At 38.8% G+C, this 24,329-nt stretch overlaps 1 protein-coding gene across 3 annotated transcripts in view; it reads right to left on the reverse strand.

Annotated features, from left to right (window-relative positions):
* Positions 1-24,329, reverse strand: part of ptpn12 (protein tyrosine phosphatase non-receptor type 12) — a 64,921-nt gene that overhangs the window by 34,909 nt on the left and 5,683 nt on the right. For all 3 annotated transcript variants that reach the window (XM_042511609.2, XM_042511611.2, XM_042511610.2), the window contains exons 2-8: positions 6,896-7,004; positions 5,022-5,098; positions 4,802-4,897; positions 4,204-4,242; positions 2,167-2,238; positions 1,932-1,991; positions 874-1,016 (exon numbers count right to left, since the gene is read on the reverse strand). In XM_042511609.2, coding sequence (XP_042367543.1) covers positions 874-1,016; positions 1,932-1,991; positions 2,167-2,238; positions 4,204-4,242; positions 4,802-4,897; positions 5,022-5,098; positions 6,896-7,004 — 596 coding nt within the window. The remainder of the gene's footprint in view (positions 1-873; positions 1,017-1,931; positions 1,992-2,166; positions 2,239-4,203; positions 4,243-4,801; positions 4,898-5,021; positions 5,099-6,895; positions 7,005-24,329) is intronic.

Consider the following 24,329-nt stretch of genomic DNA (forward strand, 5'->3'; position numbering starts at 1 on the left):
CCACAAGTTCGATGACGTCAGTTTGATGTTTGAGTCTTAACACAAACTTATTAACCGACCAAGGCAGCGACTCCTGTATTCTACATGTAAAATTACTGTTACAGTCAATGGAGCCTGGCAGCTTTGAAGAGAGCAAAGAAAACGGCTGTCTGACATCAAAGTAAAGAGAAGAAAATACTACACTAGTAGTACCTCATACAACCTGCACTTCACTTCAAAAAAATAACTAACTAACTGTCAGTTATTATTATCACAATCATTTAACCAGCATCACAGTTTCTTGCTAATAACTGAGTGTATGTTTCCATTAAAAAAAAAAAAGGAAAACAACATTGATGGACCCAACCTTGAAGTTGTTAAGTGTTGGAAATAGTGCAGTCAGCTTTAAGATAGCTGAATGTATCGAGACAAATTAACACACACAAATTCTTAGCCTGCAGCAATCTTATCTAAGCACTGTATTGAAACAATAACATAAATTTAGCTTTTTTGCTAGGGGTAGATGTGCATCTGCATGCTGGGTTTAGCCACTGCTGTAACATTGTTCTGCAGTGTTGAAACTTGATTTCAAAACACACAAAGCAATGTCGGCCACCTGTTGCACATTCTTACTGCCTCCTCACAGACAGCCACTGGCAATTCTATGAATCACTCAAGAGCACAAGTCAGAAAAATGCAGAACCAGCGATGCCAGTGTGAGGTATCATTTGATGCATGTACTGTACGTTGTATACACCACTGTGTCTGTTTTACTACATGATGTTCTCATCTGCAGTCAATCTCTTCTCTGAATGTTGCCGTAGTTACAGTGTGTGCATACATGGGTGGATTTGTGTTGGTGTCTCTGCACAGTATTATCTATGCTGAACCTACCTGCAGTGCACACAAATAGGGACATCATCATTCTCTTGGTATTCTCTCATTAGTCCGATCATATCCAGTATTGAGTCAAAAGATGAGGGGACGTCGTGATCCGGCCAGTTCATATAATGGAACTGCGTTATCCTCCGAGTTTCCTGCAGGGAGAAATACGGGGGAATATTTTAAAGATTGATAGAAGGTCTGCAAATTGAATCACAGAGCAGAGAAGAGAAAGTGAATGTGTGGGCAATATTTAAATATTTGCATTTATTGACTTTCATTGGAGTTGTGCACTGATAAATCAAAAATATGGGTGTCATTGTTCTCAAGTTCTGTGTCCAAAATGAATGTCTATACGAACAATTTTACCTGTAAACCAAACGATTGAGCTTTTGAAGTTCTGTTTTACATCTAATGTATTACAATCAAACACATCATGAGATATATTAATATTTTTAAAATACCACTATGGATTTATGTTGATGGTAGGGCTGTCCCAAATGGTTTGAAGCATCCACTGTTGCCACAGTATTGTATTTAAATGCTTCACTTTGCTTTTGTTTTTTTTTTAATATATATGCATGCCGGGTCCCCACACAGTTTCATGAACAGAATTTAAAAGTTTTTCCATAATTTTGTTTTTTGCCCCACTTGCCTAGGTTTTTTTTGGACATAAAACTCTATTCTAACATTATTTCAGCAGGCTGGCATACATGAAATACATACAAGAGAAACGTACAGGATGGTAAACAAAACGCCACCCATTTTAGAACTACGCTAAGTCGACAGCAACAGAAAATAAATCGGCTGTTATGTTACTTTATGTGTATAATTACTATAACAATTTCAATACACACAAAAAAAATTCAAAAAAAATAATTTTTGCAAAACTTTCAGTGATTTTTCCTCATCAAATACAACTTCAATGATGTTTCATAGCCCCAGAAATGTTATTTGGGAAGGCCCTAATTCAGGGCAATGGCGAAAAAACAAAGAAGTTTTATAAAAAAATGCTTTTGTCACAAGATAAATTTCAATGAGAAGACTGAGCATTAAGTTTGAGAACTTACATTCTCATTCTCCACCTTCAAAGTCCTGATAAAGTAGTCTGTTCTGGCCTGCTCGGACTCCTAGAAAACAGAGACAGGCGGAACATTTACACAACCCTTGACTAAAACGGTCATTAGAACAAAATGTGAGAAATGCAGCAGTCAGACCCCCCCTCTTCTTACACACTCATTACATACACATACACACACACACACACATACACACAGCAGTGATATTACAAATTTGTCTACTTACACAGGAGATTCTGAAGGGGCCAAAATTCAAGGGCTCCTCCCCGAGCAGCGGGAAATACCGCTCACACTTTTTCTAACCAGAGAAGAGAACGGGAGTTAGTTTTGGCTGAGAACAAAAATACCAGACAAATACCACAGCTTCCGGTGCACACACACTCTGGCTTGACATAAACCATTAACGTGACAAGTGGAACATCTCAGTGACATTTACAGAAAAACAAGGACTAAATACATACACACGATACTCTATCTACCTACAGGTGCAAAACACACATTTAAAAGAGGTATTCTCTGAGCCATTAGTCACACTTTATTATTAATCCAGCGAACGTCTTGACCTTAAACATAGCAAGCTTTGGTCAATGCAAATTAGTTCAAGGCTTTGTTAACCGCCTTTAGCTTCTCAGTCTTTCAACAAAAATATAGTAAGCACACTTAGACAAGCAAGAGCACACATGCAAGACTAGAAATATTTTCACTACAGCTGAACAGTTCTCTGTATTTGTTATTTTACATGTTGATTTAAAGAATCAAGGAAAAAATAGGGTTTTATAGAAATTTTAAAGGTCTTTACACACCAAAGAAATTACAGGTGTAGGGTTTTGAAGAATAAATGTCACAAAAATGGAGAATACTCCCCTGTGAATATTTGCGTCAAAGCTGTTCATACTGGCAGCTGCTTCTGGACATATTTTAGGATGTCAGTGGAACAGTTTAAGGTCTCTCTGTGAATGGGAGTTATTATAGATCTGTATTTATCAATAGCTTTAATTCTTATTTTATTTTATTTATAATTTTTCTTTTCAATGGAGTTTCAGTTAATCTCTTGAGTGGGTTTGCTTGTTTCAGTTTAGTTTTTATTGTTCAAAATTTGTTCGGTTGTAGTTTAGTTTTTATTAGTTTATGTATTAATTGTTTTTTTATTATGGCATGGGGGGGCGTTCGTTAAAGGCAGGATTTCAGAAGTTCAGAAGAATCAGCATTACAATACAAATACAACACTTTGGGATGTAGCTGACCCACATTTATGCAAACACCCCAGTCTATGGGATATGCATATATGCACCAATCCCTCCTCACAATTTTTTGACCAAAATGACAAAGACTAAAACTAAAGACTCTTCCTTTAATTTTAACTGAGTTTCCTGCTAGAACACATGCAGGGGAATATTTTTAAAGGACTGAAGAGGGTCGATGGAAAGTTGGCGAATTGAATCACAAGGCAAAGCAGAGAAAGTGAAGCTGTGGATGATATTTAAATATTTCCTTTTAGTGATATTGACTTTTAGTGGAGTTGTGCAATGGTAAAATAAAAAGTTCCGCAAGTACAATTGTGTACTTAGTAAATACGAAATATCGTTTTAATTATTTTTTTTTGTTTAGGTTTTAATTTTTATTACAGGTAACAAAAATGTTTTGTTACACCCAGTTTAAATTTGAGTTTAGTTTTCTTTGATTAAAGTGCTCTAAATCCTTTAGTCCCACAGAAGTGTTTAACAGTCGGTCTCAGGTAAGCTGTTGTATAGTTTAAGCTATTGTAAGCTTTTTTAATTATGTTTTTTTGCAAAATGGTCTGAGTGAATTTAAGTTCCCTCTAGTGAACAGGTACACAGTGAATTTATTTAGGGTTTTTATTGTAAGAGGTTAGTACAGAGGGAGTGGTTCTGGTACGTTTTTTATGATTGTCATGATGTTGTGATGTAACGTGTTCTGCACAACGTGATTGGTTGGTGCCTTCATTTATGAAACAAAAGCTCAGAAAAATCAACCTTAATCTGAAGAAAAAAATTTTTTTTGGCTGTGTAATATTTGGGTTCTGAGTCAAAATATATACTCATGCAAATGAATCACTCTCGAAATGCCCTCAGTGTGTAAAGACCTTAACAGACGAACAGATTTATGGGACCAAAAACATACTGTAACCCTGGTGGAGATAACAAAACACAGATGTGTATACAGACACATATGTACACTTGCATGCCTGACGCTGACACGAACACACAAACATACACGAAGGGATTAAGTATCACAGCCTTACCCTTCCCATCTCGAACTCTCGACAAGCCATTACAATAACCTGCAGAGACAAAAACAGGAAGGATTATTATCAACATTTACACGCAGCCTCTCACAGCTAAATCTTACAATCCCAAAAATATTTATGTTCTATTCATGTAATGCTGAAGCCGCCAAAATAAAGTTCAGATACTCAGAGGAGTACCCGGCAGAATATGAAGAACTCCTACATCTTCCAGTCCTGCAGCAGCAGAGCAGACTTCAGATCATTTTTGATCAAGACGTTTCACTCTTACATCTATATCTCACATCACCCTCTTTGATCCTACAGGAGTGATTATCACAGCGAGCTTTGCAGAGCGCCAGTTCAACCTAATCACAGCAAGCTCCTTTTCTATCTGTCTGGTTCGAACATAAGCGCTCCCCATCTGGCTGACAACCACATTAAATATTTATTTCAATTACTTTAATTATAACATCCACTTAGTTAAAGAACCACTAAGTATCAGCTTTCTGTTTCTATTCAGTAAACATTCAGAGGGACTTGGTGCTCTTAAACCCCTCTCTATCTGCCCTTTTCTCCTGCTTTTTTCCTCCATCATGCAATGAGCCATACTCACAGCTACATTGTACTCCCAGTTCATCCTCCAGAAGTCAATGACAGTGTTTGGCAGTGGGCCCTGAGTTGCAATATAGGCCTCTGGGCCATCCATACCCTGAAGGGAACAATGAGGAGAAAGAGAAATGATCACAAATCCAGAAAATTCATTTTTAAATGATTTGAAAGCACTTTATCTCCACAGTGGATGTTAACTGTGATTCACAAAGCCTTTTTTTTACCTTGATGAAGTTAGCATTGACGTAATCTGTGTCCTGATTGGATGTTTTTAACGTCAGCTTCACCCTAGTGTGATCAACTGGGGGCAAAAAAAGAGAAATATTTACTTTGATGCATTTCTTCATTTTGCAGAATCAGATGATGAAATAAAAGACAGAGATAGAGGAAAAAGAGGGGACGGAGTCAGACTAACAGAGAGAATATAGTGAAAGACAAAGAGGGCAAACGAGTGCAAACAGTGATGTAAAGAGGTTAATGGACACACAGTAACATCCTCATTCCTAAGTGTGTGTGTGTGTGTGTGTGTGTGTGTGTGCATGCATGCGTGTAAACATCTGTTACGGGTGAACCGGTTCTTCCTTTGCCTTATCAGCAGCTCATTCACTAAAAGCCTTAATGAATGAATAAAATGGATGAATGACAGAGGGGAGAAAGAGGATAAAGGTTAAAAAAAAAAAATTAAGTAGGACAGATGTTAGGTCATGGAAGCCCCGAGGTCACTGGGTACAGCGAGAGCTCTCTGTAAGACGAGGACAACTACATGACCTCTTACAACATACTTCATATCTGCGTATGTGTGTACATATTTTTGCATACACGACATTTTTGAGTGAGTTTCTATAGACTTTGTGTCTTTCTCTTTTCAATCTCCCTCTCCTTTCTGTCATTCCCTGTCTGCACTCAGGTGCAATTTTTTCGAAGCGCACAAAGCAACTTCAACTCAAGGACATAAATACATGATGCTTTAATGCTGCTGTCATGCAACAAAAGCTTTCATACAGCTTATATTGTCAGGCATTGCATTTTCATGAAAATAGCATAGACTACAGGCAAAAGTGACCAAAATCATTTTTGATTTGTTGGGGTTTGTTTTTGCTTATATGTGGCTCAGATCTGTTGTCGTTGCACAAATAGCGTGCAGAGTTTCCCACATATTCATTTAATTGTGGCGGTCTGCAAAAATCAAAACATCTCCTGCCACAAATTGATTTCAAATTTTGGTGCTGAACTGCTAATTAGCAGCGCTATTGAAATATATAAACCATTTGTTTATGCCCTGCACCTCTTGAAGCGCAGAGCGTACTCTTTGCACAGACGTCAGGTGCATTGAAAGTGACACTAAACCATTGATTCTGCAGAGTCTAAAAGTTTGCATTCAATTGCAGCAGCTGTTCCTCTCATTTTTCCATCTGATCAGATCAGCTCAGCTCTGAATGGCTCAAAAGATCAATTATTCACCCTACGACTCACAACCTGCTGCTGAGGAGAAAAAGAACTCCTAAAAAGCTGTCTTCATGGACCTGCAAAAATCACTGAATTTAAGGGGTGGACAAGAGAAGAAAAAAAGAGAGTTTGCTGCTGTCATCATCGCACATGCAATTAACTATTAAGTTTAACTTTCACTGAGCCTAAACTTTTATCATTTATGCCAAAAGAATTCTCAGCACTCTGAGGGTGTGGTTAAATGTATCACCAAACAGTAGATATATTCCAGTAGTGCTTTTAATGAACGGTCCAGCTCCAAAAACATGAAAATAAATATATGGCTGCAGATGCTTTCATTATGGCAAGCTGCCACTGGGACAAAGTTGGCACTTGTTCTTAATCAAATTTGTACATTTTGTTCCAGTTTTGTTGTTAAAGGATCATTTTGTTACATTACAAGGTAGATTACATAAGATAAAAAACATAGTAACAGAAAGTAGGAGTGGAACAAGACTACCAGGTTTTTTAGGGTGAAGGTAACTAACTATTGTCTTCTACACGTTCTACTACAACAGCCCGACAATAAAACTTTAGAAACATTTCAGAAATACTGCGTCCATCCAATTCACATTAATACAGCAAATTTATTTGATTGTGAAAGGGTACTTACATGGCAGTATATCTTTATATCTGTTCTTCTTGACATTTTCCTCCTTCTCTCCTACGCTGGTGGGGTAGATCTTCTCTGTCCGGTATTTAGTTGATAACCTCCGTAACCGCTGGAATAAACAACACAACAAGAGTATAATTAGTAGATGGTAATAATTATTTTCCTTTTTTCTCTGTCACCTTGAAATTGTGTGATTTGTTTGTAAGTATAAATGGACGTATAAAAGGAGGAAAGCAACTAATGATGGGAGTACTTTTCTTTGACAGCAGACAGGAAAAAGAAAAATGAGAGCAGTGCGCGGCCAGCCTGTGATAACCTCAGACAAAAGTCAGTCTTTATCCGATTATCACAACACTAGAAATATAGATAAAGCAGACAGAGTTACAGAGAGCTGTGATCAAAGTGTTGGAAATCTGTGGTGTCTATATACACAAATAACTGTAAATTTGAGCCTCAATAAAGCTTTTTTTTTAATCGTACTTTTGCTCTGAAATGTCCTGGCTCACAAACACACAGATAATAGCGATTAAATTCCTCTGATACACAGACACACAGACACAGACACAGACACAGACACACACACACACACACACACACACACTGCCCATCCTTCAACATTCACACCGCCACTATTACACCACAGCACCCTGACCTGCACACACACTCCTGCTCCTCTTTGCATGATGGTGCATTAAGTTAAGTGTGGCTAAATCTAATAGTGGCTGACACTGATGAAGACACATTCAGTTAATGGGAAGAGAGCAATTACAGCATCTCTTGTCTCACAGCAGGCTAACTCAGCTAGCAGCCCTTTAACTCAAGGACACTAACAATTAACTCTTATTTGTTAATGGGTATACATTTTTCCATATAGATTTTCTACCAATATATCAAATAATTGTATACCTCTAGTTGTCTTAGACCATTAAAAGTTTGGGTTTTATCTGTATAGCATCATTTCTTACAAAAGCGGTTCAAGATGCTTTACAGGATAATAAAAAGGAAGACAAAATGGTAATGTACACTTACAAATACTCAGACATGCAGCCAGGTAGAGGTGTGAATATACAGGGCTTTTTTTGAGGTAATATTTGAGTTACAGGATTTTTGTATCAGTGCAATGAAGTGATTTGTCAGACATTTCACTAATGGGATCAGGGATGAAAGGACTTTTCAAGGACACAGACATTTTCTGTCTGTCTGCATGTTCCTTTGTTATGTGAATTTCCAGAAAATTCCCAATAACACCATCACCTGCTACTGAAATATAGAGTTATATAAAGCAAGAAAGGAGATTTTACCAAATGCATACAGACTGAGTATCACTGCTTATTTCCATGTGCATGCTTGTATTAAAGGTTTCTTGCAGTAGCGTGATAGAGGAGATTTTAAAATATCGAGATATAAATCTTGTATCACGATAAGCCATATTGCCCAGCCATGGTTCAGATTATTCAACAGAACTAGAGAGAGAATGAAGAGGCTGGGATGCGGAAAATGTCGTAGTCATCAAAGATCATCTACACTGCTTAACCTACACAACTTTAAGAGCAACCTATTAAGACGCTGGCTGCTCTGAGAGTAGGCGCTCATCTACAAACTGGGGGACTTTCTAAAAATTCCAGTGAATTTTATCATGTGACACTTTCTCATTCACGCCTTCACTGTGGCCTCGAGTGTCATGGCAAAACTTTAAAGAAACTTTAAAAGAACAGCAAGATTTTTATACCATGAAAAAAAACTCCTGCTGCTCGACTCTGATAGCCTTCACATGATATCGCTCTCAAAGTGCCTTTTTTTATTCTCTCAGCTGGTTCAATCACATCCTTCTCTGTTTCTGAGACAGCGAGGAAATTAGGCATCACTCTGCTTTTTCTGCCTCCCTAACTCTGCCCTTTTTTTTCTCTCACTGACTCTGAGAAAGTCAGCGTGGGCGTTTGGCTGCCGGAGCCTCGTGTGAAAAATGGTCTCACCTCTCCTCTCTGGCACTGACTGAAGGCTTTCCTCGTGTTACTGTTACAGGGACTGTACATCCCGACTTCTGACAACTCTCGAACCTCAAGACTTTTCTTCCCGTCCTTGTTTCTATTTCACTTTTGTCATAACATCACTTCCCAGCTACTTTGGAAGTGTTGTACCGAATAGTTTGAAGTTCCAAATATTCATTCAAGATGCTGACAGATTTGAATTTTAAATCAACATTCAAATGCTGTGCAGCTTTTTTTTCTTTTTTGCATGTCTGTGTATTCTTTTGGAGTACAGTTGCTGATAAAGATTCGGCTACACTGATACTGTTAGTTTTATACCACTTGCAGAATTAGATCCCGAGTTCTGGCTGCGTGGGTTAGTTTTCGACTTGTGTGATCCAAACTTTTCCAATAACTCCTGAGGGCTGTAAAGTCCAAAAGTCAACATGTATTGAATAAAGAAAGCTGTTATCATTTTCAAAATTCACAACATGTTTTATTGAGTAAAAGATCCTGCTTCAGTCCATACTTGTTGGTGTATAGCCTTTAAAAAAGAACTTTTTTTTTCTTTCAGGGTGATAACGTCAAAAAAAAAAATGTGGCGACAAACATTTAAAGCTTCTAGGGCTGTTATGCCAGTCGAATCAGATTTGGCTATTAAATACCAATATTCAACAACGTTTTGGTCCCCATATTTTGCAGAACATTGCAAAACACACTGACAAGCAAAAAACCAAAAACAAAATGTCTCAGTCTTGATACAAGCTTTGAATGTAAAAAAATTACATTCCCTCTATAGCCCTGTACTGTGGACAAATCTACAACATTACACACACGCATAGAAATGCAGACGCACACACCAACAAACACAATTACATTACAGAAAGATAATCCTCCATAAGGCAAAACTGAAGAAGAAGCTGTGCTGAAAATGTTTCACTACAACATCAACAATGATTTTGCATAGTTGAGTACATCTGTCACATTTAGTTACGTCTGTGTTTGCAGTGCATACTGCTCTCTGTATATCTTTTATGCATTGTATGTTAATCTTGATGCATCTACAAAGTTACAAACACTTCAGAAGAGATCATTTCCAGAACGGGTAAAGAAAAAAGTAACTGACACATGAATCTCTCTTCCACCATTGCTTTCAACTTCTGTCCCCTTTTTTAACTTCTTTTTGATTCTGAAGTTTGATAAACTGATGGGCTGACTGCTGTACTCACTCTACACATACTACTGACACACACACACACACACACACACACACACACACACACACACACACACACACACACACACACACACACACACACACACACACACACACACACACACATAAACAGCTCAGACTAGTGGCAGAGAAGCACCCTAAAGACATAATGAGTTCTTCACCTTTCATTCTGCATCACTCATCTTTATAAACCACGACGACAGGCTTAGGATGAGCAAACAAGGGAGAAAAAAGGAGTCTGAGAGGTGCACACAGAGAATGTGGGCGGCAACACAGCTGAGTGTGTGTGTGTGCGTGTGTGTATGTGTGTTTGTGTGTGGTAATAGCATTAGAGCTCCTCTGGCCTCATGTGAATTACATTTCCAACAGAGGTCTGCTTCTGTGTTGGGCCAGAGCCCAGGAATACACACACACAGACATACAAACAGAAAAACACACACTTCAGACACACAATGAGGAAGAGAAGGCTGGGAACAGTGATTTGTGATGGTTTGTGATTCCCCCGGCCCACAAAACACATTATGTGGAGAAAAACATGCACACAAATGTGCCCTCTAACGCTGTAATGATGATAAGTATTTTTCCCTTTGTGGCCCATTTCACTTCATTTACAGTGAACTGAAGTACAAGACGATTCTCCATTTAAGGTCTATGAATTTGGACATTTTGTAGCAGCATATCATGATTTGCTTCTGTTCCAAATTGCTAGTTTTAATCTTTACGTGACAGACTATGTCAGCTGCAAGTTGGAAAAGTATTTCATGTTTTCATAGGGTCACAACTTGCAACTTTTCTCAAACATTTTTCACCAAAAGTAATTCCAGGTTTACACCTCCCTCTCTTAATTCAGTCTGCCTCTCTGATATGATAAGTGTTTTACTTTGGTAGTTCAACCGATTGTAGAAGAAGCATTTTGTAATACATTTAAAGAGTGTGTCACTTACTACAATTATCAAATTACAAATGGACAGAGAGAGTAATGGCTACTTACAAAATGTTAATTGTGAAAACTCTGCCTTGGTGTTTTGCACCCCCACTGGTACTAAAAATGCATATGGAGTCAGTTGACACAAGAAGATTAATAAAGCATCAGTGCAACCCTGTGGTTAAAGGCTACACCGTCAAACTATCTTTAAACTGACAAACAATTTCCATTTAAATGCTTTTAATACTAGGCTGTGAATCTGAGACGATGCCTGCCAAAGCTCTGTGAAACAAAAGCGCAGCGACAGCATAGCTCCAATAAATTTAAGATTCGAGCTTTGTATTTTTAAGATTCAGTGCGTCTGTTAACACAGGTTAGACGCAGCACTGATGGACCATCTCTGGAGCCTCTCCTCACAACAAATGGTCACTATAATGTCTGGCTGGTGAACGGTTTAACAGTTCCAAAAAACTCACTACAAACAGCTTTACCCTGACATTTAACCCGTTAATACCCTTTTGAGTAATGTTGGCTATGCAATGCTACCAGTTAGCCAAGCAAATCAATATGCAGATCTACATTTAAATAAGATTTCACCCATTTTAAATTGTAATGTTGATTTTGTGGTGTCAAGACACAAATATATCATTATACTGAAATCTATATTTATGAATAATTTCTTTATTGTCAGTTCTCAAAAAATAAGAGATTACCTGAATTCCAAAATTGAAAACAAATACATATTTAACAAACAAATATAAAATATAGTTGAATATTCAGTTCCAGCCCTAATTCTGATCCAAGCGAGTTTTATGAAAATATTTCTGTTATTCCTTTATTAAAAGCTGAATTGTTAAATGTTCTTTTCATCAACTTTAATGAAGTCAAGAGACGTCTGACAGTTTAATAGTAGAAATATGTATATGACACTTCAAAGAAGGCTGTGGTGACCAGATGTTTTACAGACACAATTTCAAAATGTCCATAAACACTCTTGAACAACAATTTTTAGTCAAATTTTACCATTCATAGGGATGATTACCTAATTGCTGATAATAAAAATGCAACTCATACATAAAAAGGAGTTATGTTGTATTCAGCTTTTTGTAAATGTGACACATCATTGCAAGAGAAAAAAAAGAAAAGAAAATTGGACGGAGATCCAGCTACTGTCTGTCTCGCTATTTTTCTTTTAACTTTCCATTATCCCGCAGACAGACCCTGTTTCTAATTACTCTTACTTCCTGTTACGTAAAACACACACACACACACACACACACACAAATGCACACACACACACACGGACAAATAATGGGTAAGCCTGGAGGATGCAGCAGAATGAAGCAGAGGCAGAGTCCTCGCCTGTGTACCTTTTCTAAACAAATCGACAAGAGACGTGGAGTGTAAAAACAATGAGAAAGTGAGGTAAAAAAGTTGAAAAGAGTAGATTTTAGAGGGGGGGCGGGGGGGCAATGGGGAGGTGAACAGAGAGGAAAGAGGGGACTGAAGGAAAGAGAGAACCGAGGCTTTTAAGAGGCTCTTGGTAACTGAAGCTAATGGGTTCTTTTAGTCCTTGTTTCTGTCGTCCATTCACACGCTCTCTTTACACACTCTGTCGCTTCGCACTAGCTTCTGTCCTTAATGGTGGAGGGGCGTGCAGAGAAAAAGGGGAAAGAAAAGTAAACACCCTTGTATCTCTCACTGCGTAAGTTCGGTCCTCTATTCAATTTTTATTTGCTGATAATGGTGTAGCCTCTCCAAAGAGACAACAAGTGATGGATATAAAAAAGGAAGAAAAAACCCACCAAGACTGGCAGAAAATAAACAAGAAAGAGAAAGAGGCAGAGACTGATGATGAACAAGGCATGCTTTGCTCAAAGGTACATCTACATGTTTCTCTCTTCCTCATTCCTCTTATCTATCAGTCTGTCCATTACTGTAGAGCTGCAACTAATGGTTACTTGCAATATCAGTTTCAATAAGTCACATTTGCAACTTTTCTTATAATAAATCATTATTCATCATTATTGTCATTTTTCCAAGCAAAACCGGTAAATATTTGGTACTTAGTCAGATAAATCACGCCTTTTATACACATAACCTTGGGCTTCTGGAAATGGAAACAAATGTTTCACATTTGAGTTCAACTCAGAAAAACATCACATTTAAAGGGATAAAAATTAGCAACTGTATTTTTGCTTAAAAAATTAATGATATCAGCTTATACACAACAATATGAATAAGGGTAAAATCATAACAATACAAGTGCAATAAATTTTGTAACCCTTGTTTGTACCTGAAGAGGTATTACAAAGGTACAAAACATTACAGGAAACTCTTCTTACAGGAAAGGGAAGCTACTAAAACACTAGAAAATTCTCATTAAAAGTCTTCTATGGTTTTCACACATTTAAGAGACAAGAGAACACCGAAACCACCTACGCTGCACTGTTGTGGTTGTGTCTGCAAAATGTGAGAAGCAGATTACCCAAATTTTAACAGCTGATGAACATCTGTTAGTAGATGAGGTTTACTTGAACTTCCATCAAAAGCTCAGCATGGCCTTTTCGGACAGACTGGCATTGGTATCTCCCACCAGTGCCCATTTCCCTCTCTCTTGTCCTCCAAATTAAAAGCACAAATGGTTGAAATTAGGGATGTTTCGATCAGATCCCAAGGATCGGTATATTAGTGGCAGATAATCAGGTTTTACTGTAATGCTGCTACTACAATAAGAAAAAACAGACTTTTTTTCATGTTTAACCTAAGCTGCTACACCATTTGAAGAGGACCTGAATTTTTTGTTCGTTTTTAGTTAACTAGTAAAGTAAAACTAGTTAATTAGTTTAAAAACTAGTTAACTAGTTTTACTGTAATAGGACTGTTTTTTAGTTGTAGTGACTGGGAATGTTAAAGTTGAGCTATGACACTACTTTTGAAGTGGAATTTTGATTATATTACTCATTTGTTGTGTTCTGTACTTTTATTACAGTGCTACACTAAGTGGATTTGAGAGCAATTTCTAAGACACATTTTAGGTTGTTTGTTGTTTTGTTGAAAAATCAAATGCTGCACTGAGTGAATTTGTCACAAGAGCCATATAAAAATACTTTTAGTTGGTTTACTTATTATTTTTGCAAAAAATAATATAAAAAACACCTTTCGGGAACTGTTTGGATGCAGACATTTATTCTTGTATAGCACTGCAGAGCTATTAAACTGTCAAGAATATACACTGGACAGATTTAAATAACTTTAAAATACTTGAAGAGTGCATTGTGCAGCTGTATTGTGCAGATAAATACAAGACTCTGATTGGGACTCTGTATCGGCAGATACTGAATATCAAATGACTCCGATCGGGGGCAAAAAAACTCAATCGAGACATCCCTAGTTAAAATGATAGAAAATCTTTCTCACATTGCTCCCAGTACTTCCACTCACTTCCCTCCTGTTCCTATTACTCTGTTGATTCCTATCAGTCACAGGAGTAAAACAGCATGACTGAGTTGGCAGTTTCCTGTGAACGCTCGACTTCCACTGCCACACACACACACACACACACACACAGGGCGTTGCCCCCTGAAGTCCACTGACAGTTTCACAGACCCCCTTCAGGGTGCGACTGAGTCATGTGTGCTCACAGACACATTTCTTCACAATGACTTGAGTCTCTTGACTTGGCCTAAAATGGCCCGAGGATGCCGGGGCGGTTACTGGGCACAGAGGGAGACAGATGGAGACAATGGAAAAGAAGATTAGAAAAAGAAAGACGAAACGAAGATTGAAAAAATGTCCACAGAGATAGAAAGAGCACGACGGAGGTAGACGTGGGTAGAGAGAGATGTACTGTAGTTGTTAGTGGGTCTAACCTACTTTCTGTCTCCTGGCTGAATAAGTCAGCATTGCTGTACTTCTCTGGCACACTGAATTATTCACACACACAAACACACACACACATACACACATACACACATACACACACACACACACACACACACACACACACACACACACACACACACACACACACACACACACACACACACACAGAAAAGAGAAACACATTCTCTTCCTTGGACTCACCAGTAAGCACTGATTGGCAGAAAATATGCGCTTCCTGCAGAAGCGATGGGAAAAAAAAGGTTTGTGTGTCTGTGTGTGGCCAGGAAGTGGGGGTGTTAAGCGCTGGTGGCAGAGAGGCTATACCCACGGTCACCTTTCATGCACACACACACACACACATACACACACACACACACACACACACACACACACACACACACACACACACACACACACACACACACACACACATAAGCTAAAATAGGTCACCCCTTACAATGCTCTCAGAAAAATCAATCTCCCGCGCTGGGAGCATGCGGGGAAAAGATGCACAGCTACAGCACAGAGACTAAAAGGGTCTGTGACTCTCTATGAGTCTGTCGCTCTGCTTCTTTACCCCATCAATAAAATAAGCTTGATTGGCGTTTTCACAGCTTTCATTTCTCTCCCTATGTAGCACTAGTGTCCCAAATCAGAAAAAAAGCTGCAAAGTGCAAAGTCATATTTTGCTACACAGCAAAATGTGGCTGCACCAAATGTTGAATATATTAAATATTTATCAAGTAAATGAAAAAAAAAAGTGTATTTGTGAATGGAAAGGGTTGTCATGATATAAACAGCAGCAGCATTTAAGGAACAGTCTGACAATTTGGGAAATGCACTTATGTGCTTTCTTGCTGAGATGTAAGGCTTTTGTACACCAAATCTGTATTATTTGTCCAAAACTGTTGCAAAACAAAACAAGACAAATACAACCTTACCCTGTGTCAATCACATTTACACAACAACTAAGAAACTGTCATCAAAGTTCAGATTTGATTTTCTGCGTTTTTTGTCAAAAGCCTTGTTTGACAAAGACGCAGAGAAGAAAAAGTGGCGTAACTGCAGGACATATCCACAATGAGAGTCTAACAGGACAGAGGCTGACAGGACGCAAGCGAGAGAAAAAAGGGGAAATATATGAAAGCAATATCTTTTTTGAAATCTTCCACAACAAAGATAAGGTAGAGTTAGCCTATCTAAAAATGTACAATGCCCTGATGATGCTTACAGCAGAGTGCAATTTACATAATAGCCACATAGTAACCCATCACTTCATAACTCTGCGGTGCCAAATGCAACAGAGGAGTGGTATCAATCAAACAAAACAAAAAAACAAAACTATTTCCCAAAATGTTGGGTGATTCAATTATGCCTTTAAGTGTTTTATTGTTTTGTGTTTTTAAAAAAAATAAATAAATTTTCAGAGAGCAGGTCACCATGTCAGGTGTCCACTGTTAGTTTAACAGTAAACAGGGGTGAATAATCAAGCTCAATCACTGAGGAAATAACATGAAACCCCACCCTGACCTTTAGTATGAGTCAGGGGTCCAGCCAGGACTGAGTGTGTGTGTGAGACCTCCTCGTTAGCTAAAGATGTGGACAAAGATAATGTCTGACGACTAGCGTCAGTTGTGAGAACACACGCATGCATTGTACAATCATATCCGCTTTATAGCTTCTGGCCAATGTAGGTCAGTGGAGCACTGATAGCATGAGTAAGTATGAACACACAAACACACACATGCACACACACATGTTAGGGTGTAACAGCCTGTCACTCACTGGCATAAAGCAGAGTGTGCTTTCCTTTAATTAGCCATGAGGCTTCCTTTCTCTATCTGTCGCGGTTTCGTTTTCCATTCCTCAAGCCATCTGACCGAATAGCTGCATGTCTCTTCTGTCACGCAAGTCACACAGGTGGCGGTTCAACATGAGAATGGCGAATCAAAAAGAGGAACATAACGTTTAAAAAAGGGACCCCCAAAAGAAATTGAAATGATATAATCACCCAAAAACCACTTAAGTAGACAAAAATAGAGGAGTAGTGCGTATAAATACATCAGTCTCTAACCTGCGTGTATGTGCATGTGATTGAAAACACATTTTGTGTGTATGTGGTCAGAAATACAGCCACACCAGGAAACACCTGGCCTGAACTGAAAGCCACCACTTCAGTCAGCCATTTAAAACCATAGCAACTTCTGGGTGCCAACTTCCTGTGGGACCTCAACTCTCAGCCTGGCATACAGTACACACACACACACACACACACACACACACACACACACACACACACACACACACACACACACACATACAGTGTGCTGTATGTTACAAAGACGAACCCAGAAAACCTGCAGCTTCCTTTGAATAATGAGTCACTGTGTTTGTGGCTTTAACTGCATCAGAAGACAAAACAAAGTGGACAAAGAAAATATAATCAGAAGGAAGGGTGTAATGGGAAAGTGATGGAGGGACTGTCAAAGAAACAGTTGAGTGGATCACGTAAAACTGGGAGATGTGGAAAAATGTTAACAACAACCAGAAGACCGTATCCTGCCTTCAGTATCAGAATATCTGTTCGGGTGTGTAAAATGTATCTGTTTGCTTCCTTCACTTGTTTTTATGTGAGTTTTCATAAAACAACCCTGATATAAAAAGGTTGAATAAAGGTTTAAATATCAAAATCAGTTTTTACCACCATACTGTGCAATGAAAAGACACGTAACTAATAAATCATGATGTACAAGAAGCCTTTGACTTAAAAAACAATCTTCTGCTCCACTGAAGAGACAAAAAAATAGCACCATGGCCAAATTATTAGGAGGCTATAACGTGCCTTGACCTTGCATGTTAAAGTGAAATAAAGTCAATTCATATTGTTGACTTTGCTGCTGCACTAAGCAAAGGGGTATTTGGCTGGTGGTGATTTCCCGCTCTGGAGCGAGGACTGCTGCAGGAAGCAGATGTGGACAAACCGCATGTAATCCCAATCATCTGGGACAGGAGTGTATTGTGTGTTCAGTGTGTGCTCAGAGTTTGTATGCATGCATTAATCACTTCCCCGCTCTGATATTCACAGCCAGCATGGGGGGTCAAACTGTTGTCTCTTTTACTTAAAAGTGTCATGTGATTTTATACATCTCTCACCTTAAGTCAACCCTTGTCTGGATTTATGTGTGTTTATATGTATTTATATAACTTTTCTTTTCTTTGTTTTAGAGATGTTATAATAATTTATTCCACTACTCGTGCCCAAAAACAGACATTTTTTCTTCTTGTAGCACCCTGTCCACCTCAAGAACTTTCTAGCAGGACTGCTGACAGGTTTGTGCATCTGAACGTACATGTGTGTGATGTGTCTGAGTTGCCACGGCAAAGATGACTCCTCCATGCAGCCATTTCCTTTGACCTAAGTCAGACATTACACACACGGGGCACTACTGCAGAATTTCCTGAGTATTTGAGTGTGTTGTCTCCTTATCTTGATCAATAAAGTTCTTCAGCCTTGCTTTTGGGTCAGCTAGCACACATGCACACACGCACACACTAACTCTAAAGCGGAAATATTGTGTTGCGTCTGTTCCGAGAAACACCCGGTGCAGGGGCAAAAGGCTGGTTTCTGGGTTAAGCCATGGGAGGGGGCGGGTGAGAAAGAGGGAGGTTGTGACACCAGAGGAAATTGGGAAGTCTTGTTACAGTAACATGAGGCCAGCTTACAGTGGTTTCAACACATACACACACACAAACCTGCGTGCATTTAAAAAAAAACAGAGGTCGACCCCTGCAATGTACCACCCTCCACCCACGCACACAAACAAGCTAATAAAAGCACACAACCTAACAAACATACTCATTTTCCAGCCAGTAATGGAAGATGGCAGAGAAGAAAGCAGATTTTAACTAAGTTGCTCAAAGTAAAATTCTGACTGCCAATATAGCCGTTATTATTCCAGAACAACTGCCGGAAATATGTTTTAAATAGTCAAGTAACAGACTACATTAAACCGGTAATAAAAAACACAAGAAAATGTCATGACCCTCTTTAAATTCCAAGCCCGTCAAACTAAATCACTTGAAAATAAGATCGCTCAAATGAAGAGAGAATGAGTGGCAGAGATAAAGGAGGTGCCAAACGTCAATGTACAGTCTCGTGTGATAACTTCTAGGAAATCACCAAGCCCACTATCCGCTGTCTAGCTCGCCGTGTGAAGCCTATCTCCAGTCTGATTTACAAGGAGAACCGCAATTTTCTTAAGATCTTCCTGGAGACCGTGATCCGTGATGCCGACACCTACGCTGAGCGCACTAACTGCCATGGATGCAGTGCATGCTCTGGAGAGGCAGGGACAGACCCCGCCCACATTTGATGGATAAATAGATCTATAAAATAGTAAAATCTGGGCTGCATAATATTTCTTTAAGTTGTCTTGTCAGCATGTTTTTTAGATCACACAACAGTAAGCTATCTAATATGCTATTAATTAATTTATTTATTTTGGTCATTTCCCAACAAACATTTTAGCCGCTGACATTTTAATCTGCTGCACAACTACTCTTGATATCAACAAAAGCCAGCATATGCTGGCTAGCGTAAATACTGACCAGATTAAATCACAGAAGCTTGTAGACCTAACTATTATGTTTTGGCTTGAAACACTGAAAAGAACCAGTGGGGAGGTGAATGTTGATGTCTGCATCGTTGTTTTTCGCCCGCCCGGTCTAAAACACAACCACAGTTTTCAAACTTAAGCTTAGTTTGCAGTGCTTTCAAAGGCCTCCATATTAGAGTCTAAGAGTTAACGTAGCAATAGTTATGCATTGTAAAATGAAACTGTGTTTGGATGTCGGAGATTGAAATCATAAGTTGGAGACACCTCCCCTCTGCAGTGTGCCTCTGGGGAAGTTTTGGTCCCTAGATTTTGCTGCAGAGTGAGCACTCTTGACTTTTATGATACTCTGATACAAGCTGCAGGTGATGCGATGCAGCGGCACTGAGAGGAAGAAAGATACTGCAATAAGATAAAATTATCCTCTCTCTTTTGCTTAAAATTGTGAATTTAAAATAATGTTGTGCACCTACGCGTCATTAGCGCTGTTGGTTTGTTTTGTTCATAACATAAATGCTGCTGCCACATTGAACTACACCGATGAACCGTGTTCAAACTTTCAACTTCATATGAAAAAACAAAACAAAATACTGAATCGTTGAATATTTTTGTTGAAACAGCCAAATCTGATTCAACTTGCAAGATTCTGAGTTGGGTACAGCCTTTTTCGGATGTTGTGTTGTGTGTGTGGGCTTATGTAAAAAATGGACATAAAAGCGTCCAGATCTTGTGTTGCAGGCTCAAATGTGTGTGAAGGCACTTAAAACGCACACACAAACACGCATGCACACACACACACACACCTAAGAGCGGAGAGGGGGAAGCCCCCTGGTGACAGTGGAAATAGCTACTATACACACACACACACACACACACACTAGCATGTTAGACACTGTCACATCTCATTTTCTTGCCTCCCCTCTGAGTGTTTAATGTCTGACAGGACACATGTTTAGAGAAGCGTGTGTGTTTGCACTTTTTCGCTTTCTTTGATGTGCAGCTTGGGAGTAATCTGCTCACAAAGGTGGGGCAGGAACACACACACACACACAGAGACACACACACACACACACACACACACACACACACACACACACACACACACACAGAGGATGATCTCCTATGTCTAAACCCTGTCTAGACAATCTACACTATAACGCTGAGCCCTGTATTTCCAAAAGCAGGTACGTGTGTATTTATGTATTTAGATACACAGGTAACATGACAGAGGAATCTGATCACACAGATTTAGTTTCCGGCTGTGTTTTATTTCCTGTTTTCACATAATTCTCCTTTTGCATTTTTTTTAACTTGAACCACTTTGTAGCTATATGTGCTAAACCTGTGAAATGAATTTTACACTTCTAAAAGATACACAAGGTGTCCCCTCTTATCTTATACACAGGCCGCAATATCCAAGCATCTGTTTATGTGAAGATGTCTGTTCATGTGCCACATGGGGGCATGCAAACAGACGCCAAAATTGCAATGTGTTTAAAGAAATTTGTTAATTTTTGTATTAGTTAAATTTAATGCCACTATCACACTGCCAGGGTTTGGAGATCCACTGCCACTGGGGACAACCCTGCAAAAACGCATGTGTGTAACACCGAGAGGCGTTTGGATAAAACAATAGCGGTGTTTTCAGGCTGCGGGGTGGCCTGCTAGTTACAGAGGGTTTTCCAAAATACAGATGTCACAGGATCAGTCCCTGCAGCTTGTATGTCTATCAACAGCTCAATCAACCTGGCCTTGAGCTGATACCTCTCTAACAACTCACTCAATCTACAATGAGTGCAACCTAAATACTATTACACAAGTCTAACTAAGAGAGTGAGCCTGCATGAAAGAAGGGTGCTTCCAGATTTCATTTGCACAAATTAAAGTCTGTGTTGAGTAGAGACACTTCATAAGCCCACGGGAAGTGACGAATCAAAAATAAGCAAAGTACAGTCTCTACGACAGCAGGCAGTTAGCGCTGTCCTTGTAGATCGGCAAAGCTTGTTTCACAAAGACAGATTTGTGAGTCAGCAATACAACTTTGGAAGGGACTGGTCACAACAAATTCTAACACCTCGTTCAATTCATTTGAAAGGAAGTGTCGACATCAGATGATTCGCTCATGGCAGCAAAGTGAACCCACGCTGATCTTTCACATCTAGTTCAAATATGAGACGCAAATTCAGGCTGTCGAGGTGGGCGAAAACACTGTAAGGTACAAAATGAAGAAAGCTAATTTTATTTTGAACAGTTCTTGTCCAGCAAAATAAAAAATGCAATAAAAAATGGTTTGTGGTCGGTCAAGATACAGGACTTTGTAGATTTATAGGTGCAGTTATATGGACAATATTTCTTAAGTCCTGTTTTAAATCATTTTGATCAGAGATTCCAACAACGCTTGACACAGCGGCGCAGGGTTTGATTCCAACCTGTGGGCTTTGCTGCATGTCATCCCCTCTCTGTCCCTCTTTCACACTAGAGCTGTCCTATCTATAAAAAGCAAAAGCCAAAAAACAATCTTAAAAATAAATAAATAAAGTGATCCAATAAGCATTTTGCACGGCCCAAAGCATTTAATCACAGTATACATTTTTGACTGCAAACCGGTTCCACATACTGTGAAGCATCTAATCTGCTGGAAATATATGAGAAAAAGATTTGTTTTTTCAACCACGTCGAGGAAAATTAAGTCATTCAATACATTATAGAAGGGGGAGAAATGGTTTTCCTGTTATTGTAATTTTGTAGTAAACAGCGTTTGTGTAACCCAGGTTATTTTCTGATGCTACAAATTACAGATGTCCCTTGAACACCTCTCATGCAGACATCATCAGTGGATATTACAATTTACCAGTTTTCCATAAATAAATTGCGGGCTAATGCTGCTGGTAAGGATAGACGATTGTTACGTCCAACAAGTCAACATTACAGCCTGTAACAACAACGTTAAATGAGGATACTGTATCAAAATCAAAGAGCACTCACACAAAAGGGTAACAAGAGCAGAGCACTAAATTTTTTTTTTGAATTTATAAACAATTCTATGTCACAATCGGCAAAGGAAGGCACAGGTTGCATCAAGCCACATGTGGCGCACCTGTGTAATGTTTACCCCACATACAGCAAACATGCGCAGGAAGAAATTTATTTTTCCAACCAGAGAGAAAGGATCGGATTAAGAAATTACATGGTTATTAGGCACATTTATTTTCCTATTTAACAGATAATCAAAGATTTACACCACCCTCTCTACCCAACTGAAAAGTCCTTCAGATTGAGGTGGTCTATTACAATTGAGGCATTTACATGTTTATCATTTATTTATTTATTATTGTTTATTATTAGGGTCTACGTACATGCACCTACTATGTGCTCTAAAATATGCTTTTTGTTAAAAGGCTAAAACTTGCTAGCTAATCATATAGATGGTGTCGTTCGATATTTAGGGTTGTCTTATATTTAGGCGATAGCAGTTATCCTTTGGTAATCCTATGTAGCCTTCAAAATGACAACCATATTACATTTTTCTGTTATTTGAAAGAAGATTATTCATTTATGTGAACATAATCTACACCCCAAATCAAAATATTTCTTTTTTTTATCTAAGTGATATCTAAGTGATACCTTTTAGACAACATACTTTGCAAGTTTTAGTATTTAGTTTTGTGTGTTCTGACACTACTATAGTGAGTTATCTTTCCTTAAATGTTTCATTTAATTTGAAATTGTTTTGTTTAAAATCTTAACTGAATGTGTTCATATAGCGTTGTCTCTGTAACTGGCTACTTGCTTTAAGAAAAATACTCCGGCTCTCTTACATAAGCGCACTAATAGCTGGTTTGGAAAGTCGTGGGTTGACAGAACGAGTTGATAACCACCCTTGTGAAACAAGTAAGATTGCCATTGTTTGGTTTTGTGGAACCAGCGACTGCACAGATGCCCCGATTTTGCAGAACATGCGTCATGAGACAGACTCCATGATTCAAGAGTGCATATTTTGCCTTTCCTCCCGTTTGTATCCCCTGGAATTAAGCATCATCACTGGACCAAATTGGTTAAAATGATCATACCGTGTGCCTCTTACTGATTACATGCTGCATGATATCACAGCTGAAGCTTAAATCTTTTGAGGAGTCACTGCAGCTCTGAGTGCCATTTAATCCACCAACATGCAGAAGCTCAAGTTCAACTTTGTCATATACTCATCACAAAAAAAGGCATCGGTTAAAGGTAGAAAAATTACAGGCACACGCTGGCTATAATGCTGTGTGTTTTAGCAACATGTAATCTAGCTCACCCATTGCTATAGCACCAGGACTGTGATAAAAATGTGTCCTTTTTACAGCTTTAACTCCAGACTCGGGACTGTCTCTTTGCACTTCATGGGAGGCCATGATGTCCTTGCACCACTTGCACAAGTATGTGCCGTGTAATTAAATCAGTTGTTGATGTGCGTCGGTATCAGTGTCACTTAACAACATTCCACATATTAACAACACCATGTACTAATTCTGACAAACTAAATAGGGCACAAAGGAAGAAGACACTTCTTACATTTGGGTGCTAGGCGGAAAAAACTCCAATTCCATCAGAAAGCTGCATAAAGGGCACCAAACAAAGCATATAATCTGACTTGTTGCCCTTTCAGAGCACTGTAATTACGCCTATAAAACACATTCTATATATAAACAACAATAGGCAGTTAGATTGGGTGTTATGTCAGGGTGCTCTGGTGACTCAGTGCGCAAAGGAGCACACCCAATACGCTTGTGGTATTGTGCATTTGACTTCAGCAATTGAGAGCTTC

The sequence above is a fragment of the Plectropomus leopardus genome, chromosome 22 (assembly GCF_026936395.1).
Source record: "Plectropomus leopardus strain MGB_pleo_1.0 chromosome 22, ASM2693639v1, whole genome shotgun sequence".
NCBI classification, from domain to species: Eukaryota; Metazoa; Chordata; class Actinopteri; order Perciformes; family Serranidae; genus Plectropomus; species Plectropomus leopardus.